Source organism: Bos indicus, chromosome 10, assembly GCF_029378745.1.
Source record: "Bos indicus isolate NIAB-ARS_2022 breed Sahiwal x Tharparkar chromosome 10, NIAB-ARS_B.indTharparkar_mat_pri_1.0, whole genome shotgun sequence".
Classification (NCBI taxonomy): domain Eukaryota; kingdom Metazoa; phylum Chordata; class Mammalia; order Artiodactyla; family Bovidae; genus Bos; species Bos indicus.
The window spans coordinates 26,403,727-26,427,377 of NC_091769.1; the positions used below are offsets into that span (position 1 = coordinate 26,403,727).

The window sequence follows — 23,651 nt, forward strand, 5'->3', positions numbered from 1 at the left end:
CCCTCCACACCCAGTGGTTCATATATTTATCGTTTGTGGGAGGCTCTTCGTATTTCGCCTCCCCCCTTTCTTCCTAATATGATTTTCTTTCTTTCTTCTTTGAAGCCACAGTGCTTGAGATTAATGGGAAGAGTCTCTTGAGAGGCTGGACAACCTTTGTTAGCTCTAACGGGTACCGAGCGCCTGCCTGGGCCGGGCACAGTCTGGTCGCCCGGAAGAGTCGGCCCTCCCGGGTCTTGGGGGTGCTTTCCGTGGAAGGCGCCACACGGCGAGAGCCTTCGGTCCTTGAGCTGCTGAGTCCGGGGTCCTGCGGCGAGAAAGCGCCTGGATCTTCCTAGAGGAGACGCAGAAGCTCGCCAGGCCGTGAGTTCCATAGTTTATAAGGGAGAGCCAGAAAAGTCCCAGCCTGACCGAGCCCAGGAACCAGTCAGTAATGTGCCGAAGCCTGAAGAAGCCTCCCACTTGGGCCCCAGTGTCCAGCCCGCAGCGGACCGAAAACAGATGCTCTGTCAGCAACGCGGGTCCACTCCCCTCCCCAATATCACAGGATCACCCCTCGGCCTGTGACTGTCCCAAATGCAATTGCCTACCTTCGTTCCCGCAGCGTCTTTGGCTCACTCAGAAGCGAAAACATGCGGCGCGATTATTTTTTGTTGATCCTGAATTTTTTTCTCAAAAAAGATCTGTGAAATAGCAATCCTTAATGTGGACGAGAGTGCAGTGATTTATTCTTCCACTAGGTGTCACCCACGCCCATAGTTAGCAAAAGAAGATTTTACAACCAACTGTAAACGTGGCTGAAAGTTTCTTTACTAAAGTTTGAAAAGAGAATAAATCGTGTGGCTCGTTGGTCTAGGGGTATGATTCTCGCTTAGGGTGCGAGAGGTCCCGGGTTCAAATCCCGGACGAGCCCTACTTTTTCCTTTCCTAGTCAGCTGTCTTTCCCTTGCCTGCCTCCCATAAAGCCTCTGATTTGTTGATGTTAAACACCATCACGTTAAACAAGCATCCTATGTAGCTATTAGTACAGTAAGGAGCACCATTTTATACTCCACTACTGCAGATTTAAACATATCTTTAGACAAATATTCCTTGTTGTATTCTTAAATCACGAGGATAAATGCCAGATGTTATTAAGCATATTTCATATAAAATTTCTTCTACAAAATCATTATTTCTAAAGTCAGGTATCATTTCTCTTTTGTAGTTTCTTGTTATTAAACAGAAAGTGTTCCTTCAGAACTTAGGGAGGTGGAAATTTTCCTAGGCAGTAAGCCTGTGGCCCACACTGGGTCCTGGGACCTCCACAGGTCAACAAGTGTGACCACGTGTCTTGTCACCGAAAGCTTGGACTCCCTCCCGCATTCAAACCTAACATTCCAGAGCCCTTGGGTGTGTTAGTAGGGGCGTGGGAGTTTCTTGTGGAGTAGCACCCTGGGAAGGAACTTCTTGACAGGGGTACTCATACATGCCTGCAAATTAGCCTCAACCTGTAGATCTGTTTAATCATTCACTGGGGGTCCAACCCCAAACCAATGAAACCAAAGTCTTTGAGGATGGTCATTTCATAACAGATCTTCAAATGTAATTAAGGTTGGCCTGGGAGTTACAGATGCTACCTCGGTGCTCTACAGGCCACACCTGGAGACCACGCCCAGTATCCCAGCAACTAGACATCCTGCATCCCATTCCACCTGCCTCAGAATCACCCTCTTCCAGCTGGTACTTCCTCTTCACTCCTTAAGTTTGGTTCTGAGTACAATCTTTTCTCTGGGATATGGGGTGGGAGGGGTGGTAACTCTCATCCTCTACACAAGGGCTAGACTCTCAGTTCATGACCTTCACCCTACTCACTCCCTACCTGCTGGATATGCAGTGTTCACACCCCTTTATTTCAGTCAGATGCACTCTGACTCACCTGATGAACAAGACCTAGAAACCATAAGTAATTTTTCAGTTCAATCAGTTCAGTTCAGTCACTCAGTTGTGTCCGACTCTTTGAGATCCCATGAATTGCAGCATGCCAGGCCTCCCTGTCCATCACCAACTCCTGGAGTTCACTCAAACTCATGTCCAAATTTTTACTTCACTCTTAATTATTTTCCTGAGTACCTTCTAGTACCTCTTAAGACATTTGGAAGAACTGTAAAACAAATGATCTTGGAATCATTGTTTAGTGCTCTCTCTTGTAACCTACCTTCAGTCCTGTAACAAATAATATTGTCTATACCTATAGAATATTTCCAGAGTCTAAACATTTTCACCACCTCCACCATCTCTGGACTTCAAGGCACCACGACCTCGCCCCTGCACTATTACAATAGCCCATCAACAGGCCTCTCTGACTGGCCCTTGTGTATACTCTCAAGGCAGCATAGACATAAACAAGAAGGACTCTATGGGGCCTTCCCAGAACATGCCTTCTCTCATATCCTCTGCCTTAACTCTTCTCTGAAGTACCTAGATAACAGTATTTGATGCATAGTATTTTCAGAGTTGTTTTAGAGATATGAAAACCCCCCACCAAATGGAAGATGTTAACTACTTGATGACCATGAACACATAGTCCCCAGCCTCTGGAGCCTAAGGACTGATACTGTTAACTCCTGTGACAGTGCCTGTTCCCTCACCATCAGCCAGTCAGAGAAATGTGCATGATCACATACCCTGTGACCCTTTCCCTCACCTGGCTTTTAAAAATGCTTTGTTTAGGAACTTCCCATGGTCCAGTAGTTAAGATTCCATGCTTTCACTCAGGGGACAAGGTTCAGTCCCTGGTCAGGGAACTAAGATCCCATATACTGCACTGTGCAGTCAAAAACAAAAATGCTTTCCTGAAACCCTTCAGGAGCTTAGACAATTTAGAGTATGAGCCACCTTGTCTCCTTCTGCTGCTGCTGCTAAGTCACTTCAGTCGTGTCCGACTCTGTGCAGCCCCATAGATGGCAGCCCACCAGGCTCCCCTGTCCCTGGGACTCTCCAGGCAAGAACACTGGAGTGGGTTGCCATTTCCTTCTCCATGTCTCCTTCTATGGCCCTGCAATAAACTTTTCTCTTGCTCCAAACTCCAACATTTCAGTTTGTTTCACCTCACGGTAAGTCAGGCACATGAACTTGTGTTAACAGAGAGAATAATCCTATTAAAACCTTTGTTGCTGTTCAGTTGCTATGTCATGTCTGCCTCTTTGTGACCCCATGGACTGCAGCAAGCCAGGCTCCTCTGTCCTCCACTATCGCCTGGAGTTTGCTCAAATTCATATCCATTGAGTTGGTGACGCTATTTAACCATCTCATGCCAGTAGCATATTGGACACCTTCCAACCTGGGGGGCTCATCTTCTGCTGTCATATCTTTTTGGCTTTTCAAACTGTTCATGTAGATCTCCAGGCAAGAATACTGGAGTGGGTTGCCATTTCCTCCTCCAGTGGACCATGATTTGTCGAAACTCTTCACTATGACCCTTCCATCTTGGGTGGTCCTGCACGGCACGGTTCATAGCTTTATCAAGTTATGCAAGCCCCTTCACCATGACACGGCTATGATCCATGAAGGGGATTAAAACTTAGGAGAGAGAAAATCATTGCTCTGCTTAAAATCCTTTGATGCATCTCTGTTTCATTTCACATTTTATCAAACTCCTTGCCATGACTTCAAAAATCTGTACATGACTCTGCCATTCCTTAGACTCCTCTCACTTTTTTGACCTCATCTCTAATGTCTTGCCCATTGTCAGCTGTGTTCCAACTACATTAGCCTATGGTAGTTCTCAGAAATGCCCACCTCAGTGCCTTTGCACATGCTCTTCTCTCTGCTTTGAATCTTGTCTGAGCCAATCTTATTGAGCCAATCCTGCTTTTAAGATCTCTGCTCAGATGTTACCAGAGAGAACTCTGTATGAAATAGCACCCACTCCCTTTGCTCTCTGCTCCTCTGTCTCTACTTTAATTACATTCTTTGCATGGACCAGCACCTAACTTTTGCTGGTGCTCCTGCTGTTGTTTAATTCTCCTTCCTCAGCCACTAATGGAAGCTCCGTGAGGACAGGGCATTGTAATTGTTGTTTTCACTGCCAAAGTCTATTTCAGAGGCTGGAACAGTTCTTAGCACCTAATAGATACTCAAGAAATATTTGTTTAATAAATTGTGTGAATTGTTTTATTTTATTTGTTTATTTTTAACCACAGAGCAAGGTCCTAACTGCTGGATCACCAGGGAATTCCCCGTATGAATTATTTTAAATCAAAAAGGAATCCCTGGGGACTTCCCTTGCAGTCCCAGGTTAAGACCTCTCTGCCCCAATGCAAGGGATGGTTTTCCAATCCCTGGTCAGGTAGCAAAGATCCCACATGCCTCGGGGCCAAAAAAAAAAAAAAGAACCCAAAACATAAAACAGAAGCAATATTATAACAAGTTCAATAAAAACTTAAAAAAATGGTCCACATTAAAAAATATTTTAAAAAAGAAAAAGGAATCCCTGATTCTGGATGCTGAAGGGAATAAAGAGCATGGAGGTATTGGAGCTTGAACAGAGGGATCTTGCAGGGTCAGGTGTCCTATGCATGTGCCATCTTCTAAGAAAGCCTGAGAGCGGGGCCATGTGTGCAATATATTCTTTGGCAGCTCTCCTCGGTCACAGTATGGACCTGCAAATGCTTTACAGAAGCGTTGAAATGTTCTCCCAGTAGGACATTAAGAAAGGCACAAAGTGGGCTCTCACAGCTGTAAATTGTGCCTCAGTGCCACTGACTTTTATAGCAAGCTCTCCCCAGGCAGAGCTGCTGAAGTACAGAGCTGCTTGGGCAAATTCTGAACCACATGGTATTTTGAGGCACTGTAGGGTTGCATTTAGCAGGGCCATTCTGTTAGAGTCTGTAAAATAATGGACTTAATAAGATGAGGAACAAAAGTCCATAAAAGGGAGATTGCAGAAGAAGAGGAAAAAGAAAGAAAAGGAGCTGTATAATCCAATAGGATTTTATCAACTTCACTTGACCAGGTTTCATGATAAGCGATCTGTGACTGTGAGTCAAGGAAACAGTGCTCATATGTAGGGAGAATGCTGGGAGGAGTATATAAAACAAGAAGTGAAAACCTGTTGATGGTCACAAGATAGGTATTAATAGGCAAAGTGACTGTTCTCAGGGGCTATGACCACCAGTTGAAATCTGCCCCCTTGTGGACAAACCAAATATTACCATGAGTTTTTCCATTAGGGTCTTGGAGATGATTGATTTAATTTCCTTGCAGTCTAAAATCCTGCTGCTGCTGCTGCTGCTGCTAAGTCGCTTCAGTCGTGTCCGACTCTGTGCGACCCCATAGACGGCAGCCCACCAGGCTCCCCCGTCCCTGGGATTCTCCAGGCAAGAGTACTGGAGTGGGTTGCCATTTCCTTCTCCAATGCATGAAAGTGAAAAGTGAAAGTGAAGTCGCTCAGTCGTGTCTGACTCTTAGCGACGCCATGGACTGCAACCCACCAAGCTCCTCCGTCCATGGGATTTTCCAGGCAAGAGTACTGGAGTGGGGTGCCATTGCCTTCTCCACAGTTTGAAAGCATCAATTAGAAAATATCTTTTCTTCAGGTGCTCGGGCTTCTTTATGGTCCAGCTCTCACATCCCTACATGACTCCTGGAAAAACCATAGCTTTGACTATACCGATATTTGTTGGTGAAGTGATATCTCTGCTTTTTAATATGCTGTCTAGGTTTGTCACAGCTTTCCTTCCAAGGAGCAAGCGTCTTTTAATTTCATGGCTGTAGTCACCATCCACAGTGATTTTGGAGCCCAAGAAAAGAAAATCTGTCACTGCTTCTCCTTTTTCCACATCTGTGTCCCATGAAGTGATAGGACCAGATGCCATGATCTTAGTTTTTTGAATGTTGAGTTTTAAGCTAGCTTTTTCACTCTCCTCTTTCATCTTTATCAAGAGAAGTTTTAGTTTCTGTGTTTTCTGCCATTAGAGTGGTATTATCTGCATATCTGAGGTTATTTCTCCCTTCAATCTTGATCTCAGCTTATGATTCATCCAGCCTGGCATTTCGCATGATGTACTCTGCATATAAGTTAAATAAACAGGGTGACAGTATACAGTCTTGTCATATGTCTTTCCAAATTTTCAATCAGTCCATTATTCCATGTCCAATTCTAACTGTTGCTTCTTGACCTGCACACAGGTTTCTCAGGTGGCAGGTAAGGTGGTCTGGTATTCCCATTTCTCTAAGAATTTTCCACAGTTTGTTGTGATCCACACAAACCAATCAATCCTAAAAGAAACCAACCCTGAATATTCACTGAAGGACTGACGCTGAAGCTGAAGCGCCAACACTTTGGCCACCTGATGCGAAGAGCCAACTCATTGGAAAAGACCCTGATGCTGGAAAAATTGAGGGCAGGAGGAGAAGGGGGCAACAGAGGATGAGAAGTTTGGATGGCATCAACGACTCAATGGACATGAGTTTGAGCAAACTCTGGGAGATAGTGAAGGACAGGGAAGCCTGGAGCACTGCTGTCCACAGAGTCGCAAAGAGTCGGACATGACTCAGCGACTAAACAACAGCTTTCAGATTAAAAGTTAATTTTCAAGGACCTCATTACTTTTTGCTGAATCTTCCGTGTGCAGTATATGGAGGTGGATCTTACAGGGGAAAAAGCTATATTACTGTCCAGGGAGATGGTGTTGGTGGGATTAAGCTGAACTACTTATTAAAGTACATGGGATCCCATGGATATACAGGGAAAGCAGAAAATAGAGCTAGCACCCATTAGCAAAACTCTTGAGCTGTTTCTTTAACTAAAGGTGAAGGTTCAGAGTGACAATCAAAGATTTAAAATCTTCAAGTAGAGGTGAATCAACATTTTTCTTTTCTTTTATTGATCTTTCTGATCTTATGTCCATATGGGGCTACAGGCTCCCACCAAAAAGTATCAAAAAGGATTGTTAAATTTTGCCAAGGATAGCCTTTTGATACTATTTTTAATGGTGAAATCTAGTTCTTTTAGGACATTCAGTCTTGGATTTTAAGAGTAGTTAAAGAGTATTTATTGAGCAAACATTTGCTGAACATTTGCAGTATTCCAGACTCTGTGCTTGGAGCAGAGGTTACTTCAGGGAACCAGACAGATGTGGTTTCTACCCTCATGAGACAATCAAATAACTTTTCAAAAACTGAGAAATACAGTTAATTTAATATACTCGTGATAAGGGCCAAAAAGGACAAGTACAGAGTGTGATGCCAGCAAAACAGAGACTGTTCATTTAGGCTGGGGCTTCTGGGAAGGCTGGCCTAAGGCAAGGAGGAACACACAGGGTTTAAGCGGGTAGAATGGGGAGGGGTGAAGGGCATAAGGCACATATGCAGGAACTAGATGTTAAAATCTTGAGTTGAGAGGAGTCCTGATGAGTTCAGGGATCTGAAAAGGGGAATTTAAGGAGGGTTAGGGAGACAGGGAGAGTGGTTTGCGGTGAGGCTCCTTTGCCTGGCCTGGTGGGCAGAGGTAAGGACTGTGGTCATTATTTTAAAGCTTATGAAAAGCCACTAATACAGTTTAGGTGGGGCGGCGGGGGCGGTGGAGAGCACAGGCACAGAACGAAATTTGTGTTTTCCAAAGATTACTGTGGTTTAGTAGTGTTGACAACAAAGCCATGGAGAACCCCTGTGTCAGCTTTCTAATAAGCAAGCCCAGAGCCCCACATCAGGGAAGTTTACGGATGAATGTGTTGTATCAACTCTAAAATTGTTCGTTGTTTTCATCTCGTGCATTCCACCAAATCTGCCAGCTCCCAGCTACTTCAGAGCAGGTCAGTGAGGCCCCCGTGGAATTAAGCTCAGGGTCACAGAACTATTTAGTGGCAAAGCCAGGGTAAAGAGAGGAACCTAGCTTTCATGACTCCCAGGCCACTGCTCATTTTGCTCTAGCTGGAGGCCTCTGAAAAGGGATGGTGTTTTTCTTTTTCTTTTTGTTGGTGGTGGGCTTTATTTTTGGTTTTGTTTATTTATTTATTTATTTTTAATTTGGAGGAGGAAATGGCAATCCACTGCAGTACTCTTGCCTGGAAAATCCCATGGACGGATGGGGTCGAAAAGAGTCAGACATGACCGAATGACTTCACTTTCACTTTTGTTTTTAAAATTGCATCTAGGTTCTTTAAGGCCTTAATAATGATTGGGGTCAGGCAATCATCATTTGAAGGAATCTTATCTGATTTTCAGGGAAACTGGAATTGACCCCCAAGAGGACAGCAGAGATGGGAGTGGTAGGAAAGGTGTGAATGTGCTTGGAGGTGCTGTAGGGGAAGGACGGGTTAATGCTCCTTCCTCAATGTGGACTCAAGGGAAACTGTTCAGGGCTCAGCCTGGGACACACATGAGGAGTCAGGTACATTGTGCTCAAAGCTTTCTCAGAAGTAGGCATCAGAAAGGCTTACCAAGTAGCTATTAGATACAGTTAGGGCAGTCTCCCCTCAACCTGACCTCCCTTGGCCTACCACTTGGTGGCTGTCATTTCAGGAAGACAAAAAAATTATCAAAAAAAAAAAAATTGGTTTGCCCCCAAGGGAGTACAGTCCCTCCCACTGCCTGTGTGCATAGCCTGGGGCTGTGCCTGCAAGGGTGAGAGGTTAATAGCCTCTGATTCAGAACATGTCCTGCCCAAATCAGCAGCAGCTTGTTTTTGGACATGGGCAAGCTCCAGTCTTACTCACCTGGATGGAGACAGGTGAGGTAGTGGGAGGGCAGTTGGAAGAGGGCCCAGAGGCTTGTGAAGGTATTGAATGAATGCCTTCCTGTATTCCTACTGGCATGAATCCTGCCAGTAACAGCTTATCTAGGAAACAGCTTTGGAGTTGCCAAAGGTAGCCAATCAACCCTTCCAGAATAGGGGTGGCTTCATGCCTTTTTTTTTTCCTGGCAATAGTGTTTTCTGATTTAGGGAAATATATTTATGATCAGAATGCCAATTCCTTAAGCCATTTCACAGGCTATTCCATCTCACTCCTGAATCAGAGTTCTGCTCCCCACTTTTGGGACTGTTGCCTGGGATCTAGCCTCCTGTTTCTGCATAGCTCACCCTGACTCCTCAGGTGGCACTCATGGTAAAGAACCTGCCTGCCAATGCAGGAGACTCTAAGAGATGCAGGTTTGATCCCTGGATTGGGAAGATCCCCTGGAGAAAGGAAAGGCAACCCACTCCAGTATTCTTGCCTGGAGGAGACTCCAGACAGGAAAGAGGAGGCCCGCAGAGTCAAACACGGACCACACACGCACGTGTAGCACCCTGACTCCAGCGTGGGAGGCAGAAAACACATGGCTACTCCCCCAGCCTGGAGGGAAATAGAAGTGGTGGCCAGAGAATCCTCATCTTCAGAGGATAGCTTCCGGGGTCATTTAAACGTAGTTCAGAGCCTTTATTTGCAAAGGTAAAAGGAACACTTGGCAGCAGCGCGATTCGAACCTACGCCCCCAAAGTGACTGGAGCCTTAATCCAGCGCCTTAGACCACTCGGCCATGCTACCCCGTGGGACAGTCATTGTCCGTGGGGAGGGTGACTTGAGGAATATACTTTGTACGGTCCGCTCGCCTCCGCTTCCCTCCACAGCCTGTGGTTCATATATTTATCGTTCAGAGGAGGCTGTTCGTATCTCTTCCACCACCCCACCCCGCTCTTTTCTTCCTGATTTATTTTGCTTGCTTTCTTCTTTGAAGTCACAGTGCTTGAGATTTATGAAAAGAGTCTTATTGCACAAGAACGTCTGGAGAGGCCGGACAACCTTTGTTTACCTTATAGTCAAATTCTTCCTTTATTTTTCTCTACCACCTCTATTTTAGAGATGAAGGAACTGTGACTCTGAGAAGTGACATAGCTGAGAAGTGACACAGAAGAAGAAAAAGGTCTGAAATCTTTCATCCATTGCATAAACCTTTTTTGATCTCCTGTGAGTACCAGGCAGTGTGCTAGATAGAGCAAGCAAGTACATTGTTCTGGCTCTCCAGAAGCACACTGCGTGGGGGAGAGAAAGCCGAAGACATTCTTTGCCACACCACATGGTAGTCACTACTGCTAAGCTGTGTACAGGAAGCTGGGAGGAAAGCTTTGTATGGCACTCAAGGATAAGACAAAGTGGTTAATTCAAAAAATTACTGGAGGAACTGGTAAAGTCCCGTGCCCTTTGCTTGGCAGTCAAGAGATATTGATTGATAGGTGGGCTTATGTCAAATGCCTGAGAGTTGGTGGGAACCAGCAGAAATTGCAAGCTCCACTTCCAAGGTTGGAAAGAAGCTTGAGCTGTTTGACTGTTGCCCACATCAGAGTAGTAGGTGAAAATGGTTTGGGAGTGCTGCTTGGTGAAAATGAGCAGTGAAGAAAGAAAACAGATTCCAACTCAGAAGTACTTCCCACCTTCTGTCTTAAGAGTAATGCTAAAAGGTGGGCATCTGGGTGATAAAGAAATAGAGAGAGAGAGCTAGAGAATGGTGGAGGGTGGGGGTGAGGAGTACTTTCTGCTTTAAGCAAGCTTGCTAAATTCAAGGTATTCACTCTTTCTCTGCCAGTCATCCCTGCTTCCAAGGCAGACACACGTGGTCTTACTACTCCCTTCCTCCCTTCCTGATCCTGGAATCTCCCTCCCTGGTGGAACTCAGATCTCTCCAGTTTATCTTTAGGATCCCTATGAACCGTCTTGAACACAAGTAGTTAAGGACTATAACTGAGAAATACAGACTAATCCTTCTTCAGGATCAGGGAGGGAGCACTCTGAGGAGCTGGCTGCGTCATGTGATGTGAGACAAGTGCCTACCCTTTGCCCTGTGGAAGCTGTGAACCCAGACATTGTGGTTTCCTATTAGGGTGTTGAGTAATCCATGTCATAATGGAAAACTCAGCTTAGTTGTGGGGTGGGTGCCACTCTACAAATTATGATGCTATTTACCAACTCGAGGCTCATCTAGTGTGGTGATCCTTAAATATCAGGGAGCATTATAATCACCGGAGATGGACTACTAATTACAAATGCAGAGTCCAGGGCCTCATGTCCAGAGATTTTGATTCTATGGGTCTAGGGTAAAGCCCAGGTTTCTGTATTTTTCATCAGTAGCCAAGGGACTCTGATGGATTTCCCTTAGAAACCACCACCTGCACCTCTTTTTTTTTTTTGAATCTGTGGGAGCCAGGTGGTGATAGACTAAGGAGTGGCTGAGGACTGACTGTGAGGTCATCAGCCCTTCCACAACATGCTCCCCACCTTCCTTCCATTCCCATTCTTTGGCATGGGCAATTTGTGTTTCCTCAGCTTTATGGTAAAGTACTCAGAAGATGCATCTTCAAGGGGGGCCCTTGCCTCTTCTTATGGAGTAATGAGCACCCCTCAGGCCGAGCTCCTCTGAAACTGTGGTCACCACTGTGGATGGGCATGGAGGCCCAGCAATTGAGGAAGAGGACATATAAAGTATGGGGTGATGAGGGGAGTAAGCATACCCCGTATCAGAGTGGCCAAGAAAAAGGACAATTTGAAAAGGATACCTGGTGAAGGGCCTGCTGATGGATGGCAGGACTAGTAGATGTACAAATCAGTGTTAAGGTATTTTTTCCCTTTTGTAATTAAAAATGTTCAGGAAGTCTGTTAGACTCCATATCCTTGTGTTTTGTGTGTATTAGTGAATATAGGGCAGGTCTGTGTCCAGGCGTTGGGAGAAGGGTGAAACAGGCCAGAAACAGCTGCAGCCCCATGGAGAAGCACTTGTGAGAAGCCAGGGATGAACCAAGAAGAAAACCGGAGCATCTGTTTTAACAAGAGATTAAAGTTCTCCCCAGAGATCTTGAACATTTGTAGAAGGGAACTAGAATTCTAATAGTGATGAAGCATGGAGCTTGGATTATTGTTATACAAGGGAGGGCAATCTCCCAAATCTAAAATAGTAGGTCTATTTAGGTTACATTCCCTTTGGCTTATTATTTCCTTTGTTACCACTCAGATGCCTGGCTCCTAGTTTGCCATCTAGGTCTCCTCATCCCATGCACTTTTTCCCCAAGCGATCTTTCATAGAACCCTGTTCCTTTGACTGTTAATAGTGATGTCCTTCAAATGATGCTCCAAGCTCAAATCAATTTGAAAAATCTTGAATTAAATGAAACTAGTCAAGCTTCTCTAATGCTGAGCTTCTCAGAACCTCATGCTCTGTGAATCTTGTGACTGCAAAGGAAGGGATATAATGAACAGTGTTTCCTCTAACTTGAGAACAGGAAATTTTTTTCTTGAAGTACACTCATTAACATTTCACAGAACGACATTTGCCTGAAGGCAAGGTGGCCCTCCAGTGTTTTTTGTTTTGCTTTTTGTTCACACTAGGTGGCATGTGGGATATTAGTTTCCCAACTAGGGATTGAACCCATGCTCCCTGCATTATGAGCATGGAGTCTTAACCACTGAACCACCAGGAAGTCCTTCCAGTGTTTCTTCTCTCCTTCTCTCGTAGTAATAGGGAGCCAAAATTTTAGCTGGGCACATGCCCACCCAGAATAAACCCTAAGTTTCCCAGTGTCCCTTGGAGTTGGGTCTGACCAAGCTATTGCCAATGAGATATAACTGGAAATAGTGTGAGAGGCTTTGGGACGTGTCCTCAAAAGGCAGTGCATGCCCTTTCCCTACCTGTCTTCTCCCTGCCCGCTGGCTGGACTGCAGACTGGAAGGCTGTGTTCAGAGCAGCCTTCTGGACCATGACACAGAAACCACACAGTGAGAGAGAAGAAGCCAGCATCTTGGGACACTGCACTAATCCTAGGCTAACTACCTTAGGTTTTTCCCTGGTGGCTCAGAAGGTAAAGAGTCTGCCTGAAATGTGGGAGACCTAGGTTCAATCCCTGGGTCAGGAAGATCCCCTGCAGAAGGAAATTACAACCCAGTCCAGGATCTTGCCTGGAAAGTCCTGTAGGAGCTGGGCCAACTACAGTCCATGGGTCACAAAGAGTCAGACACGACCGAATGACTTCACTTTGTTTACACAAGAAATAAACATTCATTTTGTTTAGACTATTACTTTGGGCTTTCTATCATTAGCAGCCATTTGGGAAGCATGTAAAGGTGATCTTTTTAGACTTTTTTTTCCCTCAAAACAAGTTGTGTATTAGAATGTACACAAAGTCTAGGGATTTACACATAAGCTAAAAGATTAACACATAAGCTAAAAAGCAAAAAAAGCTAATAAAAGATATTCCAAAAAGGATACTTGGAATAGGAGAGGGCCTTAGCTGATTAAATGGGCTTCCCTTGTAGCTCAGTTGGTAAAGAATCTGCCTGCAGTGCAGGAGACCTGGGTTCAATCCCTGGGTTGGAAGAGCCCCTGGAGAAGGAAATGGCAACCCACTCCAGTATCCTTGCCTGGAAAATCTCATGGACAGAGGAGCCTGGTGGGCTGCCGTCCATGGGTTTGCAAAGAGTCGGGCACGACTGAGCGACTAACACTAACACTTAGCTGATTAAGAGTATTTAGAATCAATAAATATATTCTAATAAATATACTAATTATAATAAATTGTTCAAAAGTTTTCTTCTAAAGCTTACATCTCTCTCTATATATATTTCAGTTCAGTTCAGTTCAGTTCAATTTAGTCGCTCAGTCGTGTCCTACTCTTCACATGCTGGACTGCAGCACGCCAGGCTTCCCTGTCCATCAACAGCTCCTGAAGCTTGCTCAAACTCATGTCCATTGAGTCAGTGATGCCATCCAACCAGCTCATCCTCTGTCATCCCCTTCTCCTCCTGCCTTCAATCTTTCCCAGCATCAGGGTCATTTCCAATGAGTCAGTTCTTTGTATCAGGTGGTCAAAGTATTGGAGTTTTAGCTTCAGCATCAGTCCTTCAAATGAATATTCAGGACTGATACATATATATCTTTGATCTCCTTCCCCTATCAGTAGGTCCAAGGGCTATATACAAATATGTATGTATTTGAGTATAATAAACTGTTTTTCTTTCAGTAAACTTCATTTGTCAAAGACAAATACAGTACTGTAAACAGTCTCTGAGGGCATTGGCCCCAAGGCCCCACTCTTCAATCTTTCCCAGCATCAGGGTCTTTTCCAGTTAGTAGGCTCTGTACGGACAATTCCTCAGAATCCACAGGAATTCTGAGCTTCCGGAGTCCAGAATGGTTCAGAACATACACTCAGCTGCTTAAGCTCATCCAGTCAGTAAGGTGAGCAAAAAGTTCCCTCCAGTCCTCATGCCTCCTTCATCCATCATTCCGTTTCTTGGCACTCCTGAGACAAGCTTCCTGGGTTCTTAATGGGAGGGCATTTAAGCACCAGCCCTTGGTGCTACACCACAACACACTCTTAACTGTTGTGAGTCAAATCCAGGGAAGGGACCAAGGAGTTGGAAATGTTTTCCTTCCTGAGGGGAGCTTGTTCAGAGTACTGTGGACATGGAGCCTACTTGTAAGTGGCAGCAAACAGATCATAACAACAATGAAAATAAAAATGTAAATTACATAATATATTAGAAGGTATAAATGAAATAGAAAAGAAAAAAGTAGAACATGTAAGTGCGGGTCAAGCATGTGTAGGCTAGAATTTCAGGTGGGTTGGTCTGCGTGGGCCTCATTGGCAGACTTGAAGGAGGACAGTGAGCGAGCACAGCGTCTGTGAGGGACTGACATCATGCATCTGGTGGAGGGGGCGGCCAGAGCAAGCACCCCAGGCAGGAGCCCCCCGACCTATACAGAAAACACAGCTAGGACAGATATGGATGGGGTGCGGATTTGTCACTAATGTGGCTCTTATCAACTCCTGGTGATTTTGTCATTCTTTTCATATCCATTAGTTACTGTTCTTGTTTAGTCACTAAGTTGTGTCCAACTCTTTGGAATCCCATGAACTGCAGCATGTCAGGATCCCCTGTCCTTCACCATCTCCCAGAGCTTGCTCAAATTTATGTCCATTGAGTCAGTGATGCTATTTAACCATTTCATCCTCTGCTGCTCTCTTCTCCTTTTCCTTCAGTCTTTTCCAACGGGTTGGCTCTTCACATCAGGTGGCCAAAGTATTGGAGTTTCAGCTTCAGCATCAGTCCTTCCAATGAATATTCAGGACTGATTTCCTTTAGGATTGACTGGTTGGATCTCCTTGCAGTCCAAGGGACTCTCAAGAGTCTTCTCCAGCACTACAATTAGAAAGCATCCGTTCTTCAGTGCTCAACTTTCTTTATGGTCCAACTCTCATGTCCATACATGACTACTGGGAAAACCATGGCTTTGACTATATGGACCTTTGTCAGCAAAGAGATGTCTTTGGTTTTTAATAAGTTGTCTAGATTTGTATTAGTTATTATTCTTTTCTAAATAAGAACTTTCCTTTATCACATGAAAGATATTTGGCTACCCTGAAATATAATTCCTACAGGCTAGGCAGAGTAAATGTGCAGCTCTTGTATTTTAATTATCAATTTTCATATTAAGGATTGATTCAGACTCAGAGGGGAATAGTGATTTTTGTCTTTTCACTGATGTGTCCCAAGTGTCTAAAATAGTGTCTGGCACAGGTAAATAAATAACATGTGAATGATAAAATTTCCTTATGCTCCTGCTAAGTCACTTCAGTCGTGTCCGACTCTGTGCGACCCCATAGACGGCAGCCCACCAAGCTCCCCTGTCCCTGGGATTCCCCAGGCAAGAACACTGGAGTGGGTTGCCATTTCCTTCTGCAATGCATGAAAGCGAAAAGTGAAAGTGAAGTTGCTCAGTCGTGTCTGACTCCTAGCAACCGCATGAATTGCAGCCTACCAGGCTCCTCCGTCCATTGGGTTTTCCAGGCAAGAGTACAGGAATGGGTTACCATTGCCTTCTTCCAAAATTTCCTTATAGTAGGTGACAAAAATCCCATATAAACAGTGACTGAGGAAACTAAGTCTTAGTACAACCCTGAGTCAAGAATTCTGAGTGTGAAACCTGTACTCAAGGAGTTTTTTAAGGGAAGTTGATAAGAATGTTTGTCTCCTGGTTACTGCTATTGGCTAACAGATGTTTCTAAATGCCCCTGGGACCCTGGGAGGAAAAAAACCATAATAACAACCACGTTGAATTTCTCCCAGATTAGTAGGACAGAAGACCTAGAATTAGCTTTAATTTGATATAGAAACAATAAGGTGATGCAAATTTTCTTGCCTAAGTTTGTAGAATAAGATCTATACCTGTTAGGCAGCTAAATATTTGTTACTTACAATACTGCACTGATTTTTTAAGTGAATCAATTATCTGGAAGGGTCTTTTTTTTTCCCCTGATATCTTTCCAGACATTTTTGAAGAACATTCAAGAACATATTTGTTTTCACAAAAATGAAATCATACTTTGTACTTTATTATATAAATTTTCATTTAATTCATCAGACTTAATGGAAAAGAATGTAAAAAGGAATGTGTACGTATGTATAAATGAATCACTTTGCTGTACAGCAGTAACTAGCACAATATTGTAAATTATCCATGCGTGCGTGCTAAGTCGTTTCAGTCATGTCCAACTGTTTGTGACCCTATGGACTATAGCACTCGAGGCTCCTCTGTCTATGGCAAGAGTACTAGAGTGGGTTTCCATACCCTTCTTCCAGAGATGGAAACTGCATCTCTGATGTCTCCAACAGTGGTAGGTGGGTTCTTTACCACTAGCACCACCTGGGAAACCTGATTTAAAAAATATAATTTATCAGACTTACCTCAAATTTTTATTTTATTTATTTATTTAAAAAAATTTTTAATTTTGTATTGGGGTACAGCCAATTAATAGTGTTGTGTTAGTTTTAGGTGAACAGCGAAGGGACTCAGCTATACATATACATGTATCCATTCTCCCCCAAAACCTCCTCTTGGGAGGGGTCTTGCTTTGGTTACAAGGTACTGATGGGAAGGTGGGGGCACAGAAGGACAGGTGGAATCCAGGAGACACAGAACAGCTGGCACCATGGAGAAGGGAGGCTCTCAAGTTAGAGATGGAGAGAGATGGGGGAGTTAAAAGGGAACTTTGAGAGTTTTACAGCAGATGGAGATTTTAAAAACTAGTTTTGTATTATTGTTTGTGTGACAACTGAGGCTCTGTGCCAGGGAGGGCTCCCACACTCCCAGGGAAAGTCAAAGCAACCTCCAAACATCTGTTCCATCACATTTCCTCTGCAGGAGATAGCAAGTGAGCCTAGGTCTGTCTGGAACATTCTTGGATCCTGTGGGGAAAACACCCTGGGCATCTCTATACTCTCTATCCAAGAAAACTTCAGTGGTGTCTATAATACTGTTTGCTAAAAGTTGGTGCAATTGGATTTGCTTAGGGAGATTTGGGAGAATGGTGAGCTCTTTAGTCTGTCTGTCGACTGCTGCTTTACAGATCATCCCACATGGTGGCCCAAAACAACAACACTCATTCGACCCCAAATCTGGAGGTTGAACTTCACTAGGCAGTTCTTGCTTGAGGTCCTGTATGTGGTTTCATACACAGGGAACTGAAACGGGTGGAGCCGTCTGGGCATTTCCCTTGCTGTATGGCCTCCCCCCGTGCGGTGTCAAAAGTCAGACTTCTTTCTGCAGGACACCCAGAGTCAATGTCCTAGGAGAACCACAGCCCAGTGGACGCTTGTGACCTCGGCTGAGAGGTCATGTGATGCTACATGATGGAATCAGGCACAGAAGCCCACCCTTGTTCTCAGGAAAGGACAGACTCTACATCTTGCTAAGGGAGTGATAAGGTTCTGGAAGAGACTGTGGGATAGAAATATACTGTGGCCATTTTGGGGAGAAATACAATCTGCTACATGGCTTTAAGGTGAGCGAGGCATTGGGCAACTGCAGAAGTCTTGCAAGAGTAGCCAACCACATCTGTGAGACATGAATAAGCTCCACAGTTTCCTGAGGGAGTTGGAGCAGCTGGAAGTCTCCCTCCATGTGTTCTCTCCTCTGGTGGCCTCTACACAGCCAAACGTCATACGTGGCAGCTGAAGGCATCCAGAGTAAGTGTTTGCTTACTCCACTGTCCCTTTGAGGCCATTGCCTTGTCACAGGGACAATGTGGGACATGGGTCAGTTTCTAGCCATCCTGGAGTAGAGCTCATTACTTTGACAGGATGAGTCATGAGAGGAAATACTTATGTTGTTTTACATCCTGGCACTAATATTAGTTTCCAGCAACTACCTGCCTCCTGCAGTCTTCTTCTGACACAGACCTGAGACTTAGCAAAGGGAGAGTGGTGGGAACTTTAGGTTGAATGCAATCATCTGATAATCCCTTTCCTTCTTCCTCCCCTCCTCCTCCGTTTCCCCCTGCTCTTCCTCCCCGCTTCCTTCTTCTCCTCTTCCTCCTCCATCTCCATCCTTCCTTCTTTCCCTCTTTTCTTCTTCCCTCCCTTCCGTCTTCAGGTGCACAGAACTAAGTTGATCATATTCTGTTTACAGCCTCTCTGGTTTTATTCAATTTTATTACTTTTCCTTTTTATTCCTTATCCTTGCTTCTATTTCTCTCATTCTCATGGGCATCTGTCTTAGAGTATGTTCTTCCATCCTATTTAGATATTGTATATCCTTGGAAAATATATTATTTTGGAGCATGCATGTTTTCAGTTTAAATCAACTGGCAGTGATTTTTCTTTTTTCACACAGCACCATGTTTTTGAGTTCTATACATGTTGCTATTTGTAAAACTAGTGCATTATTTGAAGCTGTTTTATACGATTTTATTTTATTTATCTAAAACATCTCTACCTGTCCATTTCTGTCATGCGGGACATTTAAGTTACCTTTAGCTCTTTTCTGCCACTTATCATGCCATGATGAACATCGTTGTACGCATTCCATCTGGAAGAACTCTGTTGGAGTCTATGCTCGGGATAAGATTACACGGTCTCAGATTATACCCATTCATAATTTCACCAAATACTTCCGAATTACTTTCTAATATCACTACACCAGTTTTTCAAGCCTACTAACATTTTTTTCCAGCACTTGATGTTAGATTTTCTAGTTGTTGATAATCTGGTGGTTATAAACCACTTATCTCTTTATGTTAATTTCCATTTATTAGATTACCAACACAGTTAAGCATTGACTTCCTCTTCTGAAATCTACTTTTCATAACTGTTGACAATCTTTTCTCCTCTGGAGTGTTTGTGTCTTTTTATTGTCGATATGAAGGAAATCAGTCCTGAATATACACTGGAAGGACTGATGCCGAAACTGAAACTCCAATACTTTGGCTACCTGATGCAAAGAACTGACTCATTGGAAAAGACCCTGATGCTGGGAAAGATTGAAGGCAGATGGCATCACCGACTTGATGGACATGAGTTTGAGCAAGCTCTGGGAGTTGTTGATGGGCAGGGAAGCCTGGCATGCTGCAGTCCATGGGGTTGCAAAGAGTCAGACACGACTGAGCGACTGAACTGAACCACTGAAAGAAGGAATTCCTTATGTCTAGGTATTAATCTTTGGTTGGTTTTAGGCATTACAAATGTTTTCTCCATTTGGCTGCCAGCACTATAAAACATTTATACCCAGTCTCAAGTCTATTGCGAAAGGGTAATACTCTGAAATAAGAGATAGGCCTAGTTGCTTTAGTTGAGGATAAATTTGTAACAAGAGTTGATTCCTTGCCTGTAAACTTAGTATCATATCTGTATTTTAGCAACTTGGAAATCCTGGCAGGAAACAGTGAACAAGTTACAATACATAGAGTTCTTTTTTATACAACAGAAATGTTTTTGCAAGATGTGCAAATCAAAATCTGTTAATTGAAAATTTCACCAACAATTAATTATGCCCTTATATCTTTGTGGCATTTTTGTAGTACATATGAAAACAGGACAGTTTGAATTGTGAAAGGACAGCCAAAGTGAAAATTTTGGGAAAGTAAATAAAAACCTCCTGTATGTTCATTTTCATGGTCTGGAATTATGCTTTTATTTTTATTGAATAGAAAGAGACACATTCTTTGAAGGCTTTTCCAGGACTGTCTATCTCCTAGATAAATTTTACCCCTCAAATAGCTTTCTACATGACAATCAGAAAGACATATACAGATACATACGAAGGAGACTGTGTAGCTGTCTTTCCAAAAGAGAAATCATTTCAGAGCAAAAAAGAGCAAAATTAAATCCATTTTCCCATTCCTATATCAAAGACTGTAAGATTTTGGCAACAAAAATAATTCTATTGTCTCAGTACCTGAGCCACTATCTTTTACTTAACGCCCTTATCTACAAATTTTCCATGTAGGTGTCCAATGTATACTATAATTCAGTGGTTCTCAAATTTTGCTGCATATTAGAGTCACTGGAAAACTTTTAATATACTCAAGACTCAGGTCTTACCCAACACTAACTGAGGCAGGATGCCTCAAGGTGGCATTTAAAAATGCCTCAGAGAGTCCTAAGTTCAGCAGAGTTTGGAAATCACGCTCTCTGAGAGCCTAGGGCTTTATCAAGACTCATGTTAATGTCCAGGAATTGTTTCTGCCCTGTCCTGGACACCACATGGGAATGAAATTTGCTGAAACTGGAATTCAAGGCTTAAGGATTGAGATGGTGAGATTTTTATTATTCTTGCCATATCGTATCTCTGCCTGAAACTTTCTGCAACTTATTTCTTCATTAACGAAATGGAAATAACAACTATTTCACAAGTTTGTAGTAAGGATTGATGAAAATTTGGAAAACAACTAGACTCAGGACTTTATAAGTGTTGTGAAAAGTCACTGCTTGTTTAATGAGGACACATACAGGACCTGCCTTACCCAACTGTCCCTCTGAAAGTAACTTCTCTTCCTGAAGGCAGCCAAGCACACTCCCCTCCTACAGGCTCCTCCCTTTCTGCTCTTTCCACTTGGACCTGCCCACACTCAGCTGGCTCCCTACCAGTTATTGTCTGGGAACAGTGAGACACAAAGGACTTTCTGAGATCCATGATCACAAGGATATGTTGTCTATGAGAGTTACAGCAAAAAGGAAAGGTGAGAGGGTCTAGCACAAAGCCAAGTAAGATCAACAGAAGGAGAGGTTGGGAAGGAATTGGGAGGAAAGGATTAGTAGACAGTGCTAAAAAGCATATGGAATTGGGTAGGATCAAGGTTAAGACAATTATGGGAGAGAAAGTTGTTTAGTAATAAGAATAAAACAATCAGATATGGGGTACTTTTAATAGCTTCTGTATGTTCTGCTTTGTATTAAGCACTCTGATGGATTTAGGAGAAATAGGTGATGAGATACCAACTATTAAGAAGCTGTGGAGACCACCACCCCCACCAAAACCCAGGAATAATTAGAGAACTGTTCAATGCCAGCCTGAGAGCTGAAATGGTCAGAAAGGGCTTTCTTGGGGAGCTGTACCTCTAGCTGGACATTGCAGGGTTATCATGGTTTTTATTAACAGAGAGAAGGAAATAAAATATCAAAGGCTAGGGGAGAAAGTCCCTGGATAGGAAGATCCCTGGAGTAGAAAATGGCAACCTATTCCAGTATTCTTGCCTGGAAAATTCCATGGACAGAGAAACCTGGTGGGCTACAGTCCATGGGGTTGCAGAGTTGAACATGACTGAGCAGGCATGCACAGGGGAGAAAGTCAGTGGATGGGGCTGGTGGAATCTGATCATTCTCTGATATTTGCTGTCTTCTCTTCCTCTGTAGGAATTAGACCAAAACATGTGAAAGATCTCATAACCCTGATGATACTAATGGTGATAATCTTCCTGGTGCTTCTATTCTGGGAAAATGAGCTGGATGAGGAAGCAATGGCGGCAACTTTAGAGCAGTTGCATGTGGATTACCCTCAGAGTGACATTCCAATAAGGTACTGCAACCACATGATCATACAAAGAGTCATCAAGGAACCCAACAACACCTGCAAAAAAGGGCATTTCTTCATCCATGAGAGGCCTCGAAATATCAACAGTGTTTGCAGTTCTCCCAGGAGGGTGACTTGCCAAAACCATGCCCCCAGTCTCTGCTTCCTGAGTGAAATCAAGTTCAAAATGACAGTCTGTAAGCTCATTGAAGGCACCAGATATCCTGCCTGCAACTACCATGTTTTCGCCACAGAGGGGTTTATTGTTGTCACTTGTGATGACATGGGGCCAGCTAAAATCCAGAGATACACTGAATAATCTGAGACCATCATCAGAGTCTGCCGTTCTCTCGTCTCCTCTCTCAGAGGCACTGGTGCAGGTTTTCCTGCACCCTGTGGACATGGGGTCATGCCTCGAGTGAAATTCATTTATCCTTCCACTATTGCTGAGCTGGAATCTTTTTATTCCGCTTCAATAAAAAAAAAAATCTACTGAATTAAACCATAAACTCTGTATGTGTTTTAATTCCTTCTTCTTTTTCTGTGGGTCATTTGGTGAGAACCCAGAGTGAATCCTATGCAGGCCTGAAATTAGGTAAGGGAAATAAGGTACTCATCTGACACCCAAAATTTGAGGAACACCAAAATCCCCAGAGTCATATAGACAAATAAAAATTTAAGGATCAATATAAAATCCCTGATGAGCAAAATATCTGAATTTTAAACTAAGACCCATTCTGACAGGGTTGGATTTAGGATGAGGTAGGATACATGAGATAACAGTATAGGATCAGATCCTGTTAAAATTTTTATATTTATTCAGCAGAGTTTATTTTGCATTAAATTTATTTGTTTGTTTCTTTGTTTTTTATTGGAGTACAGTTGATTTACAATGTTGTGGTCCTTTCTGCTGTATAGAAAAGTGACTCAGTTATACATATATTCTTTTCCGTTAAGGTTTATCCTAGGATATTGAATATCATTTCCTATACCATAGGAGAGTCCCTTGGACTGCAAGGAGATCAAACCAGTCAATCCTAAAGGAAATCAGTCTTGAATATTCATTGGAAGTACTGATGCCGAAGCTGAAGCTCCAACACTTTAGCCACCTGATGCGAAGAACTGACTCCTTGGAAAAGACCCTGATTCTGGGAAAGATTGAAGGCAGGAGAAGGGGACGACAGAGGATGAGATGGTTGGATGGCATCACTGACTCGATAGACATGAGTTTGAGCAAGCTCCGGGAGTTGGGAATGGACAGGGAGGCCTGGCGTGCTGCAGTCCATGGGGTTGCAGAGAACCAGACATGACTGAGCAACTGAACTGATACTGTAGGACCTTGTTGTTATCCATTCTAAATGTATATAATAGCTTGCAACTGCTAACCTCAAGCTCCCAATCCATCCCTTCCTCGTCCCCTCCCTCTGGCAACCACAAGTTTGTTCTTTATATCTGTGAGTCTGTTTCTGATTCATGTGTGCGTGCTCAATTGCTTCAGTTGTTTTGGGCTCTTTGTGACCCTAAGGACTGTAACTCACCAGGCTCCTCTGTCCATGGGATTCTCCAGGTAAGAAAAGGGAGTGGGTTACCATGCCCTCCTCCAGGGGATCTTCCTGACCCAGAGATCGAACCCTTGTCCCTTACATCTCCTGCATTGGCAGATGGGTTCCTTACCACTGTTGCCACCTGTGAAGCCCATTTCTGTTCATAGATAGGTTCTTTTGTGTCATACACATTAAATTTATTTTTAAATGTTGCAATAAAATACTGTTTATCTTGATTATTGGGCTTTTAACAGTTTGTACCTGCAGAGTGAGTACTTCACTCATCTCACACTCATCCTAGACTTTATCCTA

General features: G+C 43.6%; 2 protein-coding genes and 1 non-coding gene across 8 annotated transcripts in view; all 3 read left to right on the forward strand.

Annotated features, from left to right (window-relative positions):
• Window positions 1-222: 222 nt before the first annotated feature.
• RNASE12 (ribonuclease A family member 12 (inactive)) lies at window positions 223-23,575 on the forward strand. Of its 5 annotated transcripts, XM_019968438.2 has the most exons (4): window positions 243-363; window positions 9,823-9,929; window positions 21,639-22,390; window positions 22,793-23,575. In XM_019968438.2, the coding sequence occupies exon 3, from the start codon at window positions 21,677-21,679 to the stop codon at window positions 22,112-22,114; it is 438 nt and encodes a 145-aa protein (XP_019823997.2). In that variant the 5' UTR covers window positions 243-363; window positions 9,823-9,929; window positions 21,639-21,676; the 3' UTR covers window positions 22,115-22,390; window positions 22,793-23,575. The 5 variants fall into 5 exon arrangements, with proteins under 5 accessions (XP_019823995.2, XP_019823997.2, XP_019823996.2 ...); XM_019968436.2 differs by lacking the exon at window positions 9,823-9,929 and having other exon boundaries at window positions 223-363; XM_019968437.2 differs by lacking the exons at window positions 243-363; window positions 9,823-9,929 and adding an exon at window positions 18,558-19,435.
• The window catches only part of RNASE11 (ribonuclease A family member 11 (inactive)), a 28,218-nt gene continuing 4,848 nt past the window's right edge, over window positions 282-23,651 (forward strand). The window contains exon 1 of one of the 2 annotated variants that reach the window (XM_019968433.2): window positions 282-363. Coding sequence is in view for 1 of the 2 variants with exons in the window: in XM_070797178.1 (XP_070653279.1) it covers window positions 23,349-23,362 (14 nt within the window). In the remaining variant the exon portion in view is untranslated. Of the gene's footprint in view, window positions 364-23,235; window positions 23,363-23,651 lie in introns of those variants that run through there. The other variant, XM_070797178.1, reaches the window with a different exon arrangement.
• TRNAP-AGG (transfer RNA proline (anticodon AGG)) lies at window positions 842-913 on the forward strand. Its single transcript has one exon. It is a non-coding gene; the product is annotated as a tRNA-Pro (tRNA).

Coding starts and splice junctions, on each gene's coding strand:
- RNASE12 (XM_019968435.2), top strand. CDS start 20,932: ATGTTGTCTATGAGAGTTACAGCAAAAAGGAAAG. Junction 20,966..21,638: donor AGTTACAGCAAAAAGGAAAG/GTGAGAGGGTCT, acceptor CTTCCTCTGTAG/GAATTAGACCAAAACATGTG.